The 17947-nt window shown below is 47.8% G+C and overlaps 2 protein-coding genes across 2 annotated transcripts in view; one reads left to right on the top strand and one right to left on the bottom strand.

Moving 5' to 3' along the window:
- Skic8 (SKI8 subunit of superkiller complex) overlaps positions 1 to 14643 on the top strand; it is a 27979-nt gene extending 13336 nt beyond the window's left edge. The window contains exon 10 of the mRNA XM_051197499.1: positions 14471 to 14643. Within this exon, the coding sequence (XP_051053456.1) occupies positions 14471 to 14488 (18 nt within the window). The 3' untranslated portion in view covers positions 14489 to 14643. The remainder of the gene's footprint in view (positions 1 to 14470) is intronic.
- Positions 158 to 17947, bottom strand: Dnaja4 (DnaJ heat shock protein family (Hsp40) member A4). The gene is made up of 8 exons (XM_051197497.1): positions 17430 to 17947; positions 16968 to 17106; positions 10722 to 10902; positions 7985 to 8089; positions 7080 to 7307; positions 5740 to 5970; positions 2132 to 2232; positions 158 to 2036 (listed from the first exon to the last, which is right to left on the bottom strand). Exons 1-8 carry the CDS (start codon positions 17936 to 17938, stop codon positions 1821 to 1823), a joined length of 1710 nt encoding a protein of 569 aa, XP_051053454.1. The 5' UTR covers positions 17939 to 17947; the 3' UTR covers positions 158 to 1820.

The following is a 17947-nucleotide window of genomic DNA, read 5'->3' as shown; positions in this document are numbered from 1 at the left end:
CTTCTGCTCTTCTCCACTACTGTAGCTCTCCATCGCAGTCACCCCCTGACCTCTGTACTCTTCCCACTTCATTCCTTCTGTCAACCAATAGGCCGCAGTCTAGCACTTAACACTTGAGTGCTCAAGAAAAGAAAAAGCAAAGCCATTTGTCTCTCATATAGCTCAATTTTAATTTTAAAGTGACAAATGTACAAGTGGGAAGATTAAGCAACACCCTGCAAATTTGTAACAAGGAAGAGCTGAGTATAGTTTTGTCCCATTACAAGCTAAACAGTAGTTCTCCAGTGATTAGAACCTTACAGCACAGAAACAACACCCTGGAGTTGTGGTCCATTTATAAATTGGGTTAGTTGGAGGAATCAATTTTAAGTCTGTCAAAGTGGGCATAGGTGGACTCTCTGTGCTTTGAGCAAATTATGTTCCATTAGCCAGCAATGTGTTGGGGGAGCCTGGTCCCACTAGCTGGCTTCCCCAACCAGCCTGGGTCTGATCTGCCCTTTGACCCTCCTAGGGAAGGTTCCTGGTCTGCAGCAAACTCTGGTACCATAAAAACCAAATAAGGGTGGATATGACAGGTCAGCCCAGCAGCTGAAAAAACAGGGTGTTTAACTTCATTAGTAGAAAAGAAAGGAGTAGTAATGGCTAGAGGCTGAGGTAGCCTTTATTTAAAGTGCAGTCTGCCTGCCAGGAATAAAGTAGTAACTAGTACCTGTCTCAAGCAGCTGTCATTGTCAGTGGTATTCATGCCAGCTAACTAGAACTTGGTTAGTTCAGTTCTTACCAAGCATCACAAGCAGGAAGCCCTTTGTAGTATGGCTGTACAGTGAGCAGAACTGGCCTTTAAGAAGGAGCTGTCTGGAGAATGTGAAAATACTGAGGGTTTCTGTGCCATTGCATAACACTTAAGTCATCTGGAGACACCAGGCGGCTGCAGCTGTGCCAGGGGCTGAACCACCAGCATTCTCCCTTGGATGCTTCTGTAGCTGCACAGAGGCAGCAGGGACATGGAGGGTTTAGCCCTCTTTAGGGTAAGCACTTTGGTGGGACAACACTGCAAAGGTTGTCAACATATAATCATTAAAACCACAAAGAACAAGGTGAGGGGTCACAGGCAAATGGCTTTATTGGCTTATTTAAAATGGGTTTGTCATCACAAGGCTTGGAAAGTTCAGAAAACTTCCAAGACAGATTGCTAGACAAAGCCCTTTCTAACCACTCAAGGGGACAGAGCAGTAGGAGCTAGACTGGCCCTGCAGCTTTTGAGTGCAGCCTACTCAGTGTGAACAGGCATACTGGGCCAAGTACAAGCCATACATGTGCTTTTACTGTCTAAGAGTTCTAGAGTCTAGATTCAAATATTAGCAGACCTGAGCTCATATCCTCAGTGACTTTGCTAAGGGAGGAAGGGGAGCAAGACCACAGATTAGAGATGGGCCAGACAACTACCTTCTTGGCCTTTGTTAGGGGCCAAGTGTGGCTGTCTGAGCGTACTGTGGAACTGAGCCATGGCGAAGCCACCAAGAAGCACAAAGGGTCAGTGTGGTAATAGCATCTCCAGAGTATGTCCTGAAAGTACAAATGAACAGATTCCATATGCAGACTAGACATGATTGAACTTAAAACATTTAAATATAAATCAAGCTATAACTTAAGTTACAACCAGAAGTGAAACAAGAAAACCCCAAAGACAACTCAGCAATGGAGACTGCTGAACACACAGGACACCCCAAACACGAGGCTATTAAAGCGATGCCATTTTCATTGTGCCAAGTTTACATTCATCATGTACTAGTCCGACCAGGCCACGCTACGTGGTGCCATCATGCCGTCTGGCATTGCACACCGGCGCGGGGCCCATCGTCATCCTCTTCATAGGCCTCCCTGTGCTGGCGCCAGCTCTGCTCATTGGGATTGAACTCCTTCAGCTCCACCTGATCCATGTCCTCTGTGACCCTCACCTTCTGCCGAGGGGGGAGCAGAGCCTCCAGCTGAGAGAGCTTCTCCTGAGAGAGCCAGTGCTTTTCAGGGAAGAGGACCTGCAGGGGTGAGCACACAGGTACATGGGGTTTCTTGGCTTTCCAAAGTCAAGGCAGTTGATGGTGTGTCTCATGAGAATAAATGCTGCACTTACTAAAAACTGTATGATCAGTGTCCCTTTCTCCAGGGGGGCTTTGTAGATGGGCATTCCCTCGTTGCGCACACATTTCAGGTCTCCATGCTTTATCACCTCACCTGCCACAGAGAAGGTTCCATTACGATAAAGGAAGACAAAGGGAGCCTGGAGAGATTAACTTCCTTCTAAGGAGAGCTAGGGTGGGCTCTAGTGGCCCTGCAGTGATGGGCAGAGGAGGAAGTGCTATCCCCGTTGGGCACTGAGCAGGGATGGGACAAAACTATCTTATCTGGCCCACATCAGGAAGGCAGCAAGTACACTGACACCTCTACCATAATGTAGAATGATTTAAAATCAGGACCTCTCACCTGGCCTCCAATGGGGCCAGTACCTGCCTACCTGTCTCTTCAAGTGATTGTGGATGTTCCTAACCCTTTTCTAGGCTCTGCCTAGAAAAGGATTCACAGGAGTCTCCCAGCTTCCTACTCAAGGAACAGCTTCCTGAGGAGGGGCCTCCCTGGTGGCTGCCAGGTGGCCCCTTTACTGATCACAAAGCACTTGCTCTACTTGAAGTTGGTGAGCTGGGATATTCCCTGTACATCCACCTTGTCCATGTTGGGAACATCTCTAAAGGCATCATGGGAGGTTAGAACCTGGAGCATTTAGACTCTTCCCTAAGACTAAAAGGGTTATTTCCCATAGGCATGGAAGACATCAGGGACAAAAAGGTGTCTGAAAAATGTGCCCTTCAGTCATGAGAGGCTGGGCTGTAGCTCAGTGGTTTGGAGGCTGTCTAGAATGCATAGGTCCTATGTTTAGCTTGCAGTACCATAAAACATAAGAGATGAAAATGGAAGAAAAGGCTTGCTCAGAGAAAATGGGGGAGGGATAAAGGAAGCTAAGGACTGACTGACTCAGCAGCAAGTTCCTCTCAGAGGGACAGCACTACAGAAAGTGGAATTTCAGAGAAACTTTAAGTTCATCAGTAGTTTTAAAATACACAGTGTGCCAATGCATCCTATGCTAGGGCTCATCACATCACTGTAGGATGGTAAGGTTGCTGAGCTCTTGTGCTGTTACTGGGGTTGTTTAGAAACACGCTTTCTTCTTGTTGCATCAGGTGACACTTAATGCTGTTCCCCAGCCCAGCTCCCAAAGCTGTCTCGAACTTGTGGGAGATGGGAACTTTGAGAGCAAGAGTGGAAAACCATAAGGGAGGAAAGGGGAAAGCCCTAGTACCTCTACCAGAGGCACCTCCCTGCTTTAATCAGCCACAAACTCGAGAGGTTCAACAGTGAAGGAAAGGGAGAGAGGATGAGAGAAACCAATAGAAAGGGAGACACGGAAAGCATGAGACGGGCACACGGGCACGCACACAGACACGCACACAATACCCAGAAGAAATCCCCAGCAGGCTTTCTAAATGTCCTGCCCCTTCGCCCACCTAAGCAAGGAATGAATGAGCTTCTAAGGGTTTACTTTCCCTTCCTTTGGGGTTCCTTCCCCATAACCCCCACTAATGTTCTTGACTCCCATGTTCCCCAGGCTGGGATCAGGAAAAGTGGAGGGAACACTCTCTCTGCAGCAGGGCCCTGTCCCAGGGAATTCTGCCAGGATGACCTGAACTCATACTATCCACCCTAGGCCACAGGTGGCTTTTCCAAAGAAGTCACACAGATGTTGCCAGCCCTGGCTCTCAGAATGGCTTAGAGTCTGGGTTGTGACAATGTTTGGGGTCTGAGACACACTTCCAGGCCTAGTTGTGTTCATAAAAAGTGACTTAAGGCCTTGTGTACAGTCCTTCAACTTTATACTTCAAGTGACAGGAGGGACTGGGCTGTGGAGTGGAGCGGACAGAAAGGCGTCCGTCCGACTTTAAACCTTCACTGACTACATCACAGTGATCCGTGATTAAGTATATGTAAGTCTACACACATGCATGCACACCACAAACAGAGAAGAGCAAATGGGTAAAAGGTTAGTGGCAAATCTCATATTGGTGGAGAGACCTTGCTCAAGCTCCACATACTGGGCTCACAGGCCTGCACCAGCACATCTGTTTATGTGGTGCTAGGGACTAAACCTAGAGCTTTGTGAGTGCTAAGCAAGCACTAATTGAGCTACATCCAGTACATACACACTCCCAGTCTCCATTGAAATACCATCTTGCCAGGGAGGCAGACACAGGGGGACCTCTATGAGTTCTAGACCAGTCTAATCTACAGAGAGAATTTTAGAACAGCCAGGACTGTGTAAAGAGAAACTCTGTCTAGAACAAACAAAAAGAAAATGCGAAAAGAAATAGCATCTTGCTTATAAAGCCCAGGTTGGCTTTAATCCTTCGTCTCTTGCTCCAGCATACACCACCATGCATATAAGCTTGAAACTCAGGTTTTTAAAAATCACCATAAATTGATCAGTTTAGAAATGCTATCTCATTTCCTATCATCTCCAGCAAGGAGAAGTCAAAAAGGGGTGACAGACAAGACAGGAAAGAACAGAGTAGGCAGGGAGGGGTTCTGGAGGCTGCTCCCCCAGCCCCCATCATTGGCAAACCTGCCTGTGGTAAGAGCCCACGGCACTTAGATTGCTTAGCTTCTTCCATGCTATGCAGACATCTTGGCTGTGTACAACTGCCTTTGTCACTAGCCCAGCCCCAACCTCAGTCCTTCTAGACAGGTGCTCTAAAGCCTGTGCAGACCCATAACTTGTGTGAACATCAGCCTTCCTAGATGCTGAGAGCCTGGCGCTCATGCAAATGCTGGGAGGCTGAGCCTGGGGATCTGTAACCCCTTTTCAGCCCAGAGACAGCCCCATGGGTGTGTTCAGTCAGTTCTTGTGGCAGCCTCTCAAGAGATGCTCGCAGCTGTTGCCACTTCCCCCCAGGGGGACCAGGAAAATGCTATTTGGAAACGTTCTCATATGTAACAGCTCAGGGACAGACAAGATAATCAGTGCAGACTCCACTTGATGGAAAGCCCTGTTGTCAGCTGGGCTCTGCTTCCAGATGTGTAAAGTGGAAGCTTAACTGGGAGACTCCAGATAAAATTTCAGACCCAGAAGATTCTTACTTGAGGATCCTCTTCCTACCCTCATATTAAATATGAGAATGTTAAAGAAATCCATCATATTCTCCAGCCATGTTTGGAAACTTCACAGCATGAGGCTGATGAGATGTGCATGGGGTAAAGGCTCTGGCTGTTCAAACCTGACTACCCAGGTGGGATCCCCAGAACCTGCAGCAGAGGACAGAATCAACTCCCTACACAATACATACAATACAGTACATTGTAAGAGATTAAATTTGGGAGCTGAAAGATGGTTTAGCAATTAATACTGTTCTTACAGTTCAGGACCAGAGTTCAGTTGCCATGTCAGGTGACTCACAACTGCCTGTAATTCCAGCTCCAAGAAGATTCTCTGGCCTCCACTGGTACATTTATACAAGCGCACATATCCACACAAGGACATATACACATATGCATAATTAAAAATAAAGTCTATCTTTAAAAGAGTAAGGTGACTTCACTATTTAAGAAGAGTAAGCGAGTATCACTGTGATTGTGAAGCCAGGCTGATGTGTGCGAACTGTTAGACCTACATGCAGAAAGGGAGGGCAGGCGTACCTGACTTGGATGTAATAAGGAGGACTCGATCATCCAGCGTTTTTATTGTCTTCTTGAAGCCACAAAGAGCTTCAGAAAGCTGAATTTTCATTTTCATGATCAAATCATGGCCTCGTCTCTGAAAGACACTATGATCCTTCTGATCAAGCACAATTATGACATCACCAGGCTCCAGCTCAGGCTCCTGATCTCCTTCTCCATGAAACAGTATCTTTTGCCCATCTTTCATACCTATGGAACATCACCCTTCGGATTAGCCGCTTCTCGTATCTAGAGCTCAGAGCTTCTGAAAGCACAGAGACCTTTGGGTCTTAACTCATTAGACCTCCCAACCTCCCTTGGGCATGGGTTTGGAGGAGTAGCTGGGATAATTGCCAAGCAAAGCTTTATTTCTGCCACCAGCTGAGTCAAAGGTGAAGCCAGGAGAGGGCAAATAAAAGTCCACGTCTGGCCAGGCATTGGTGGCACATGCCTTTGATCCTAGCATTCAGGAGGCAGAGCAGGCAGATCTCTGTGAGTTGGAGGCCAGCCTGGTCTACAGAACGAGTTCCAGGACAGGTTCCAAAGCTACACAAAGAAACCCTGTCTCGAAAAACCAAAAAAAAAAAAAAAAACCCAAAACAAAAAACAAAAACAAAAGAGTCCACATCTAACCACACCACACTCCCAGCCTCAGGTGCTAGGGTGCTACACTTAGACTATACACTGGGAGGTCACCACCCATTTCAGGCTTTGCAGCCTGAAGCTGAGAGAATGTTGGTGTACAGACACAAAGTGAAGGCAGGTTTAAGGTCTTCTAGCAGCAGATGGCTTGATTTTTTTTGTCTCATATATGATATATTTGCTGGATCAGAGTCACAGAATCTGAATATTTGAAAAAACAGAAGGGGCTGAAGTGGGCTTTAAGATGAGGGTACCAGATGAAACAGCAGGAAGAGGTACTGCATTTGGGAGAGTCTTGAGCAACAGAGGGGAAGATGGGGCGGTAGGCACACAAGTCCAAAAACCTTTAAAAAGCTCTGGCAGCCAATGAGCAATAAAAGCTGTTGGGTGGAATGCTTCAAAAAGCTTCCTAAAGGGTGTGCTGAGAAGGGCAGGTGAGAGCAGCTGAACAGCCCTGAAGTACGGGCTTTCAGAGCACTGGGAAAACTTTGGAAAGCTTTCTGTGACCTTGCTGGTCCTGCCTCAGGCCAGGAAAGGTCATAGGAAGATGACCTGGAAAGGGACTTCTGGCTGCCCTTGTCTTGTAAACATGTACCTCATGGTGCATCCCTGACGCCTACCTTGTACATGCCATGATCGGGGGAGTGGGCCGGACACTGATAACTACGCAGCCTCACCTTTCTCCACGTGTACCTCGATAATCTTCTTCTCCCGAATAACTTTGGCACCGCTGCAGTTCTCGCAACGGTCCTTGGGGTTGATGCGCTCGCCCTGGCCCTTGCACTCGATGCACACAGTCTGGATTTGCTGCACCATGCCTGGCCCAATCTGCTGGATATGGATCTGCATGCCCCGCCCCTTGCACAGAGGGCACTTCTCCACGGACCCCTTCTTCCCACCAATGCCTGTGGAGGGGGGAGATGACAAGCAGGAGAGCCATGTTCCTTTCAGCAGGGGGCTGCCTATCCCACTGGGCACTGTGCTAAGAATTCTAAAGTTAGGAAAGCAATGTGGGGATGTGTGGAAGGGAATAATAGTCAAGCAAACTCTATCTAGATGTTCACTCCCAGGGTGCTAACCCATACCACAAGTGTACAGACCTGGGACTACAGGGAACTACAGGACACATGCCACAGGTGAATGACACCTGAGGTTGCAGGGACACAAGCCTTGTCAGCACAGGGTGTGTCTCACAGCTCGGGTAGCTCTCTGTGGGACAACATTCATGTGAATTATATTACTATAAATAAGGCTTTACTAGGACACCAGAACATTCACCTATGCACTGTCATGGCAGAAGAAAGCCTAAGATGTTTGCTGTCTCTCCCTTCACAGGAAAACCTTGCCAACCCCTACATTTAGGAGACCTGTTCAGATTTTGAAACTTTTAGAATAAATGCCAACGTTGAATAAATGTCCAGCCCAGAAAATACAGGCATTCAAACAGATGTGATTTAGCGTTCCCTGGTTAAGAACCCTGCTTGATCCCCACATTTGAAAAGATTAAATTTTTCTCTGAGCTAGGAAATAAGTAGAACCAAGACATCTGAACTATGAGAGTTGTTCCAAAATTAGTTTTTACCTTCACATTTCTCACAAATTATATTTTTCTGGAGGGCCAGTTTCTTAGTGACTCCATTATATAAATCTTCCAGAGTTACTGACAGCTGGTGTACAACATTCTTGCCTGCCAAGGGAGAAAGAGCCAGTGACTGGACTAATCAGACCACCACCCTACACTGTACCACATGAGCCTTATGGAGTTCCTGTTGTAGAATATTAAAGATGCTGTGGAACATGTGTTTAATGATGCAAAGATGTGTTGCATTCTTTTCTGTTGCGTTTGTTTAACTCTGTGAAGCTGTGTTCCTTTGCCTGTCTAACACACCCAATTGGTCTAATAAAGAGCTAAATGGCCAATAGTGAGGCAGGAGAAAGGATAGACAGGCTGGCGGGCAGAGAGAATAAACAGGAGGAGAAATATAGGAAGAGAATATCAAGGGGTAAAAGAAGGAGCAGGCTACCCAGCCACACAGCCAGAGTAAGAAGAAACGATATACAGAAATAGAGGAAGGTAAAAGTCCAGAGGCAAAAGGTAGACAGGGTAATTGAAGAAAAGCTAGCAAGGAATAAGCTAAGCTAAGGGACAGGCATTCATAAGTAATAATAAGTCTCTATGTGTATTTACTTGGGAGCTGGGTAATGGATCCCCCAAAGAGCCAAAGAGTCAAAAACCACAAGTTCCCAATACTGAGAGCTGGGACCAAACACCTCGTCCCCCAGAGAAGTAGTGCTTCATCAAACCAACCCATCCTACAGGTCCCTTCCAAGGTGGAGAACTACCACCTGTCCAGCTGTGGGCTGATTATGCAATAATTCAGAGGTCAGCAAAAAGACTGTCTACCTTTGTTTTCTGAGAGCACATCTGAGGACAGGGAGAAATGGAAGGTAGTGAAGCAAGAAAACTAAGTCCTCCACAGGACACAAGCCCTTTCCTCAGAGATGAAGGTATGGCAGCCCCTTCACTGAAGCTCCTGCAAGGGCAGCAGGCCTTTAACTTTCCAAGCTCTTCTGAAGTGTACGGCCAAGCAGGAGTGCTTTCCTGACCAAATCTTGTACCTGCATTCAGGATGGGGGCTAGCCCTCAGGGTGCAGTATGGCAGCATTGGTGCTATACCTATTGCTAGGGACCAACACACACCTTCCTTGCTACCCAGGCTTTCTAGGCATCGCTAGGACAAGGTGTCCTGGTTTATTGGCTGCCAACCTTGAGAGATGACTTAATTAAGGGAGTGAAGCTTTTTATTTCAGGGCATTCAGGGCAGCTAGAGAGCTGGGCAAGAGAATGCCCGGAGTTTAACCGCATCCACACCATCAATTACATGAGTAGGCAGTAGACCCAGAGGTGGGGCAGGATTTTTCACTCATAAACACTGTGATTGTCAGTACACTGTGTGCACAGAATCGACAGCCATGCTTTTTAAAGCTCAAGGCCAATTATAATGTGAAAACAAATACATTTATCCAGGGTTTCTCACTGACCAAAGCCACACTTCTTAAAGCTAATGAAGAGCATATTCCTCCTGATTTTGTCTAGCAGTGTAGTAGGCTTGGCTGTCTATATGGTTTTAGGATCCAAAGTGGATGATCAGCAGTGAGCTGGCAGGGAGGAGCTATCGGCCAGAGAAGGCTGATAATACAGCAGCCAGGCAGCAGGCCTGCTGGCAGGAGGTGAGAGAGAAGTAGAGACCTGAGCTGATGACCGAGCTCCCCTCACAGGGTGTTTTACCTAACATGCAGGAAGCTCTGGGAGGCAGAAGCAGGAGGACCACAAGTTCAAGACCATCCCTCAGCTACACGGGGAATCCGAGGGCAGAGTAGGACACATGAAACTCCAGTTTAAAAAAAGGAGCGGGGAGGGGGATGAGGGTAAGGAGGACAAGAACCCCAGGCAGAGCAGGCTCATGGGGACTGAGGATGCTAACCAGAATGGATTTTGAAATGGTCATTTATTTTACAAATATTTTAAAACCTAGGTCAACTGTGTCTCTCAGAAAATCTGATGTGGGCTGGGGACAAGGCCACCCTGAACAGGGCAGTGCACTGACCACAATAATGAGAGCCTACAGGCCCTCGCCCAGATGGGGCCCAAGAGTCAGTGAGAAGGGTGGGGGAGGGGTAGAGAAGGGAGGGAAGAGGAGCGCTCTTGATAGAAGATTTGTTAAGCACTGAGGTATCAATTATGTCCCTTTGGACACTTTGGTACAGAGGATGGACTAGCACTTAACAGGGCATCACTGTGCAGGTCAGACTGGCCTAGAACTCAGTAGTACTCCTGCCCTGACCGTCCCAGATGCTAGTATGTTCCTCCATTCTATCTATAATCCCATCTGCTCCTTTTTTTATGTGGAACATTGGAAGGGTGTCAAACAATTAAGTATACAAGAGCTTCCAGTAGCCTGCATACTAAAATTCAGAACTATTTAAAGATCCCCAGATGTAACAACCACACCCTTTTAAATCATGATCCATCTTGATTCCTGCAACATGTACAATATAAAGCCAGCTTACATTTTTTTACACACATTACAGGCTGGAAAGATAGTTCAACATCAGGGCATTTACTGCCAAACCTGATGACCTGAGTTTAGAAGAGGAGAACCAACTCCTGCAAGTTGTCTTCTGTCCTACACACCCACCAGTGCTTGCGCGTGCACACACACACACACACACACACACACACACACACACACACACACACACACACACGCACGTGCGCATATAAATAAATGGGAAAAGGATAATTTAAAACCATTTACCTCTTCTCTCTCTAGTCATCCGTCCACCACCACCAAAGAACATGTCAAAGATATCCATGGGTGATGAGAAGCTGGGGCTACCCGAGCCCCCTTCTTTAATTGCCTGTTCTCCACCTTGGTCATAGATGTCTCTTTTCTTTGGATCTGAAAGTACTTCATATGCCTGGGATATAAGTTTAAACTTTGAAAGAGAGAAAGAGAGAGATTTAAAATGAGTCCCAGTGAGGTTTGAGATATGTTCCTATAAGCAAGCCTAACTCTAAATGTCATCACAAAAGCCAGTCCCTCCAGCTGTCAGTCTATACATTTGCTGTCTTTTTAATGTGGGACACAAGGGACATTCGTTCCAAGCACAGGGCTAGAAATCAGTAGGGAGAAGAAGCTTGTCTCTACTCTGGCAGAACCAGCCAGAAGACATGGAGTCCCCCTGGAGAGAGGAGACCGGCAAGGCTTCATCTAAACTGCAGCCCTGGTTTCCAGGTGTTACCAGGGTTGCCAGCTAGTGGAATCATTTTACCAGTTTACAAACGTGAAATTCAACCACAGCCATCTGTGAGCACCTGCAGGCATGCCTGATACTACATGTAGACCTGTGCTGCCCCTTGCAGTCCTGCCTGATGATCAAAGCATCTCCCCCATCTCAGGTGTGGGGGAAACGCTCCCCTGCCTCACCTGTCAACAAATCCTGGTGGTGCTACTCTTCCATCTGCAACTCTTGAACTCGGTGATAGACACAATACCCCATGTGAGGCATGCCTGCCAAAAATTTATCACCAGAATCCAATTGTAAGGAAAGAACTCCAAGCTGGGTAGTAGTGACACATGCCTTTAATCCCAGCACTAGGGAGGCAGAAGCAAGAGGATCTGAGTTTGAGGCCAGCCTGGTCTACGAAGCGAATTCCAGGACAGTAAGGGTCTCGAAAACTCAAAAAAGAAAAGAGAACTAAAAAACCAACACTGAGGGTGAGGCACCCTGCAAGTCTAAAAGACAGGACAATGAAGCAAACTATACACAGGCTCACCCTGGGGTGTATCATGTACAGGGAAAATGGTTATAAAGTATGTTATTGGAACAAGTGGGGAAATATTAAATATGTTTGCTAACTCCTTTCTCCTAGGGAATGCATGCTACCTACAGTTTTTAAATTGCTCATTTGCTAGCAAATAGGACAACTATGTGACAATTTATTTGTAGTTGAGGGGGATATGGTTCCTGCCTCAATCTTGTTTTAAGTATATGGACCTTTCTAAAATAAAACAGAACACTAAAATGTGCAATTCGCTTGCTATCTTGTGGCCTGGTTCATTCCAGTAACCTTGCCACTCCTTTTATCTGTTCCACACTAAGCTTGTGAACCTCCCAAGCCACCATCCTTGCTGTCATCTACAACCTAATTCTGCCTTCCTCTCCTCTCTGGCCTCTGATAATTTTGTTTTTATATAAGGTCTCACTTTGTAGCACAGGCTGGTCTAGAACTCACTATGTTATCCAGGTTGACTTCAAACTCACAACAATCTTCCTGGCTCTATCTTCCTGATCTCAATTCTGCTGTAGTCTACAGCCTCCTTGCTCTTTCTCAACACTGCAACATGTGCCCCAGGGGTCCCTATGACAAGCACAGGTCTTCACGCCTCCGCTCAAAGCCCCTTTCCCATGGAGCCCAATCCCATATGTTCCAGCTTTCAAACTGCAAGCCTGCCCCCAGGTCTCTCGGTTCTTGCAAGGGCATTACTTTCTATCATGCTGCACCATCTGTTTGGCTTGATTCCGTTTATTGAGACAGGTTTCTCTGTGTAACAGCTCTGACTACCCTGAAACTCTCTTTGTAGACCAGGTTGGCCTATAATTTACAGAGATCCACCTGCCTTTGCCTCCTGAGTGCTGGGATTAAAGGCATGTGCCACCACCACCTGGCAATGCCATATCATCTGTTGATTCCTAAACACTGCAAGACAAGCCCCATTAAGACAGGTCAGCTTGGAGCACCAAGGGGATCCCTGAGGCCGCAGCTATGTCTGCCATGTGGATGATATTTGGCAAATATTTACTAAATGAACAGCTCGATTCTGGAAGTTCAGATAGTAATAAATGAGGTTGGCTCTTGGTTCTCCTGGGATTGATCTTTACTCTGAAGGACAGAAGTACATATAACTACCCTTCCTACATGCTCCTTAGAACCCACAGAGAAAGTAAATGCCAGAGACACAGATATGAAAATTGTTCCACAGTTCCCTGACCAAGACCAAATAAGCAATAACAGCCAAAAAACATTAATCAAGATTTAAAAGTTTTAATTATTTTTTTTAAAATTTGTGTGTATATATATGTATATACATATGCACATGTAGGTATCCATGGAGACCAGAAGAAGATATAAGGCTCCCATGGTGCTGGAGTTATGGGGGGTTGTGAGCCACCTGGCATGGGTGCCAGAAACTGAACTTAGGTCCTCTCTAAGAGCAGTGCTCTTAACCTCTGAACCATCTCTGCAGCCCCCAGGGCTCCTGGGGAAGATGACTCTGAGGGGATAAGTGTTTACCATGCAAACCTCATGACCTGAGTTCAGATCCCCAGAACACACACACAAAAGCTGTGTGTGTTCCCAGTGTGATGGGAGGAGAGACAGAGGGGTTGCTCTAGGATTAACCCACTCTGGAGTACACTGCACAGTAGCAGAAAGACCCTGCTTCAAAAGCAAGGCAGAAGGCAAGTACTGATCCCACACAGGTGTCATGGCACACAAAGCCGTCAGCATCACATACATGGTAGATAGATCTTTTGACAATTTCCTATTATATTTTTTTCAAGAAGTGAGTATCACCCACTACCATTGCTTTCTTCAGCAAAACAAAAACAAACACACCAACCTGAGACACGGATTACTACATAGTTCGGAAAGTCAGAAAGTAACTAGACTAGGCTGTCCCTAGGGCCTTCTGGGTCTCTTTGAGGGCAATTATGCTCCAGGAGAGGGCCCACTAAAACACTCACCAAATACCCTGAATGCCCCCAAGGAGGCTTGGACCTAACAGATGGACTGAAGGAGAGAACAGAACTGCCCTGTCACTGGGGAGATTCAACTATAGGCCAGACCTGATGGGACAGGGGCTCCAAATGTTGGTAACAAGTCCTCCTACCTCTGGTACCCAGCACTCCAGGGTCTAATTCGGCTCCTGCAAAGACCTCCTTTCTTCTCAGTTGGGATTAGGGTTTTGTGATCTTTCTGACAGACCTTTCATGGAATTCATCTGAGTAATGGCTCCGAGAGCCACATAGCTTATGATAAATTATGAAGTGAAGGGAAAAAAAAAAAAAAAGGAAGGAAGGGAACTGGAGAGACACATGTCAGACCAAGCATGTTCTGGGTGACTTCTCTATATTCTGAAACTTTCTGGCTTTCTTTTTCCTTTGAGACAGGGTCTAACAAACCCCAGGTTGCCCATGAACTTACTATGTAGCCAAAAATAGCCTTGAATTTAAGATCCAAGTGCTGGGATTGCTGATATGGACCATTACACCTGGCTGATGTGGCGCTGGGGACCAAACCCAGAGGCCTGTACAGCCCCAGCTCATACTCTGAAACTTTCTGCACTGCTACAATCTGCCTAGATTTTGTTCTTGAAAGCCTGTTACTCAAACTAAAATTTGCAATGAAACTGGCCAAAGGGCCTGACATATCTCAATAAATGATCTATCATCATCTCGGAAAGGGACTATTTTTGCTGATCTGCCACCTTGTGTCTTGTAGAAAACCAACTGTAGCTAGAACAAGCACAGATTTCATGCTGGGCAGCGTGTCTGACAACAAACACAGGCTGCCCACTGCTTAGCAACACAGGACAACAGAACAGAAAACAAAGACCACACTGCAGGTTTCCCAGCTGTCCCAGGACAAGGTGAAAAAGCAGGACTCAGCCTAGTTGTGAAGATGACATTGATAATATAAACTTATGTGAAAAAACCTGACAAATTCCCGCCCATAGCATATAAAGTAGTTCAAAACAACATACAAATCCTCACAAAAACCTGAAAAAGCCTGCATGGTGTGCCTAGCATCTCACAGGACAACAGAAGCTATTTGGTGAGCAAATGAATGAATGAGCCTTCTGGGGATCTCTATAGCCATTCTATAAATTGTATCCCCAGTCTCTTCATCCCCTCTGATTTGCAATCCACATTTCCTTCTAGTCCTTCCTCACTGTGGCTCTCCCATTTCTCAAAAGCCTCAGGCTTACATGTGGAATTACAGAATTAAAGTCTGTTTCTGCTCCTGACCTCATTATTCACTCAGCTCACCACAAACACTTATCTAGCATAGCTAGATTCACCCACCCACTTACTTGGAACAACCATTAGACTAACACGGTCCACCACAGTAGGATAAGGATGAGGGTCCCAGCCAAAAAACAAAACAAAACAAAACAACAACAAAAAAAAAAAGATGTACCTGCCACATCTCACTGTGTAAAAGAATTATTTGTATAAAACTAACATGGGCACCTGCCTATAAGTAAATATTAGTTTAAAACAAATAAACCTGCCTAGGCAGGTGTGTAGGGGGTGAAAATTACACACTATGTGAAGAGGGCAAATGTAATTTGTTTTCAAAGCTTTGACCACACCAAATGCACTCTCATCTCTAATGATAAGCAAACAGCGGGAACTGTCTCTTGGTGACTGATATGACCTGAGACCAGGGAGGAAGGCTTTTCCCCAAGCTGCCTGCTGAACACCAAGTCAGAAGCCTAGAGGCTCTCCTTAAAGGAGTTGTCAGCATGGCTAGAGAGATGGCTCAGCAGTTAAGAGCACTGGCTACTCTTGCAGAGGACCAGGGTTCAATTCCCAGCACCAATATGGTGGCTAACCACCACCTATAACTCCAGTTCCAGAGGACCCAACACCTTCTGGCTCACAAGGGCACCAGGTAGGCATGTGGTACCTAAATACACATTCAGGCAAAATACCCACACACACAAAAATATCAAGAAAAAGAATGTCAATGACAGACAACCTTGAACTGAGGAAACACATCTGTGAATCACCAACACAATGCAGAAAGCCGGTGACTTTAAAAGCTACAGTAAGCCACCTAAATATAGATCAGAAAACACAAATGGGCATAATAGTCTTACAGGGAAGCACTTTAAACTTGTGACAGCCACATTCGGCACATGTGGCTAAATATAAACATTCTATCATTGCCTCCACCAGCTAACCTTCCTTAAGTAGCTTGCCTGCTCCAGCTTGGAATTACAAATACAGACAGGTATTTTGATCCAAGTGTCATTTCTACAAGTCTACATGCCAGATGGGATGATCAGGGACTCCAAAAGCAGTCCAGGTGTCACTGCTATCCACTTCTACCATGGCACTGGCTCCCCAGACTCATCTGGGACATCCAAAGGTTGTTTGTTTTGTTTTTGAAATGGCAAGAAGTAAAGGGAGAAATGGGTAGCTAGCCAGCTCTCTTTGCAATGGCTGGTACTCTGAGTCACCTATTCAGGTGGGGCACGTCCTCTTTGGGAACAAAAGCAAATGTTTAATTTCTGTAAACAGGATGAAAAGGTTTGATTTAGGTCACTAATGTGCAGAGCATTTCAGCCTATTATCTGTAAGTACTTAGTGGTCAACTGTGGGTCATTTGTCACAGGAAACCCGGAGTTCTCACTATAAACAGATGTGTCAAGTTACAGGCTTCTGCATCACTGTTTAATAACAACAAAAAACAGTGACGATTCGGTGTCTGAAAACTGTATCAGACAGGAGGTGGCCTCAGAGATCAAATCTACTCAGTCCGTCTTAAAAGGGCCACTGGGTCTGTGTGGGGTCCAAGTGAGATCACAGAAACTCATCCCTAGGGCTTATGCAACAAATGGAATATAAACACAAAAGTAGTTCGCTGCCAGGGGTGCCCACCAAGCACACAGCTTGTGTACACCGGTGCCCGGGGTTTCTGGTCTGCCGGCGTCCTCTCCCATAGGAAAGCCAGCAGTAGCTCTGAGGGCTGGGCTCCCACAGGTCAGTGCCGGAGCCCACCAAGGTCCTCACAGCCGGGAAGCAGGGGCTCCAAAAACACTTGTAGAGCGAATGCAGGCACGGATGGCTGCTGGGGCTCGCACCCCGCACCCGTCACACCGGGCTAGGTGTCCCCCACTGACCGCGCCCCACGACCTCCCTCCGCGCCGCTGTCAATAATTCACAGCCCCGGTCCTCCCGTGACCCCGGCGCCCCGCGCAGCCCCGCACCTTCTCGCCCTCATCCGGGTTCTTGTCCGGGTGGTACTTGAGCGCCAGCTTCCTATAGGCCTTCTTGATCTCCTCCGGGGACGCGCTGGGCTTCACCCCCAGGATGTCATAGTACTGGGTCTCCTTCACCATCTTGTCTCTGCGGGGGTAGGCCGGGCGAGGCGGGTCAGCGCGTCCCCGACGCCCCCGGGGCCCCCGGCCCGCGCCCCCGTCGCCGGCCTGCGCGTCACCGTCTCGGTCGCGGCCGCTCCCCGGGCTCCGTCCCGAGCGTGCGCCCGGGACCCACTTGCGCGCCCGGCACAGCCGCACTCGAGCCGCCGGCACCTCCGCCGCGGGCTTTTATTCGGCGCCGGCGGAAGGTTCCGCTAGGAGGCGTGACGCCACAAAGGCCCAGAACCTTCGCGGAGGTTCCGGCGGCTCCCGGGCTCGGTTCTCCGGCCAGCTGGGCGCGCGCGCGCTCACCCGCTCTCCTCCGGCGTCTGCTCCTCCGGCTGTCCGTCTGACTCCCCGGAGCTCCAGTTCTGACTGCCGCCGCGGGCCATGGTGGGGGGCTCGCGGGCGGAGGGTTCAGGCTTCGGGGTGGAGGGTTTGGCTTTCGGGGTGGAGGGCTCGGGCTTCGTGGTGGAGGAATCCGATTTCGGGGTGGAGGGTGCCCGCTGCCGACTGTCACGCCGCCCCGAGGCCGAACCCTTGCCCTTGCGTGGGTCCGCGGGGTTGGCCCGCTCTGGGATCCGCTGGCCTGCAGGAGGGCCTCGTGTGCGCGAACCCTGGAGCTTGGACTGGGAGAGCTGTGTATGTGCAGCCTGCCCCACCCGGCGTCTGCCCCGGGGTGTGGCCGCCTTCTGTTCGGTCACTGCTGGGGTGTGCTCTGGGGCCTGCCTCGGATTATTGCATTTTTGAGGGGGTTGGAGTGGATGGCTCCCCTCTGTGGTGGTGTCGAGATCCTGCTGTTGCTGGTTTCCCCTAGGCATCTTGAAGGC

Source organism: Phodopus roborovskii, unplaced genomic scaffold (genome assembly GCF_943737965.1).
Source record: "Phodopus roborovskii unplaced genomic scaffold, PHOROB, whole genome shotgun sequence".
In the NCBI taxonomy this organism is placed as follows: Eukaryota; Metazoa; Chordata; class Mammalia; order Rodentia; family Cricetidae; genus Phodopus; species Phodopus roborovskii.
Note: the sequence above shows the minus strand (reverse complement) of the source record. Positions and strands in the feature narration are given on the sequence as shown.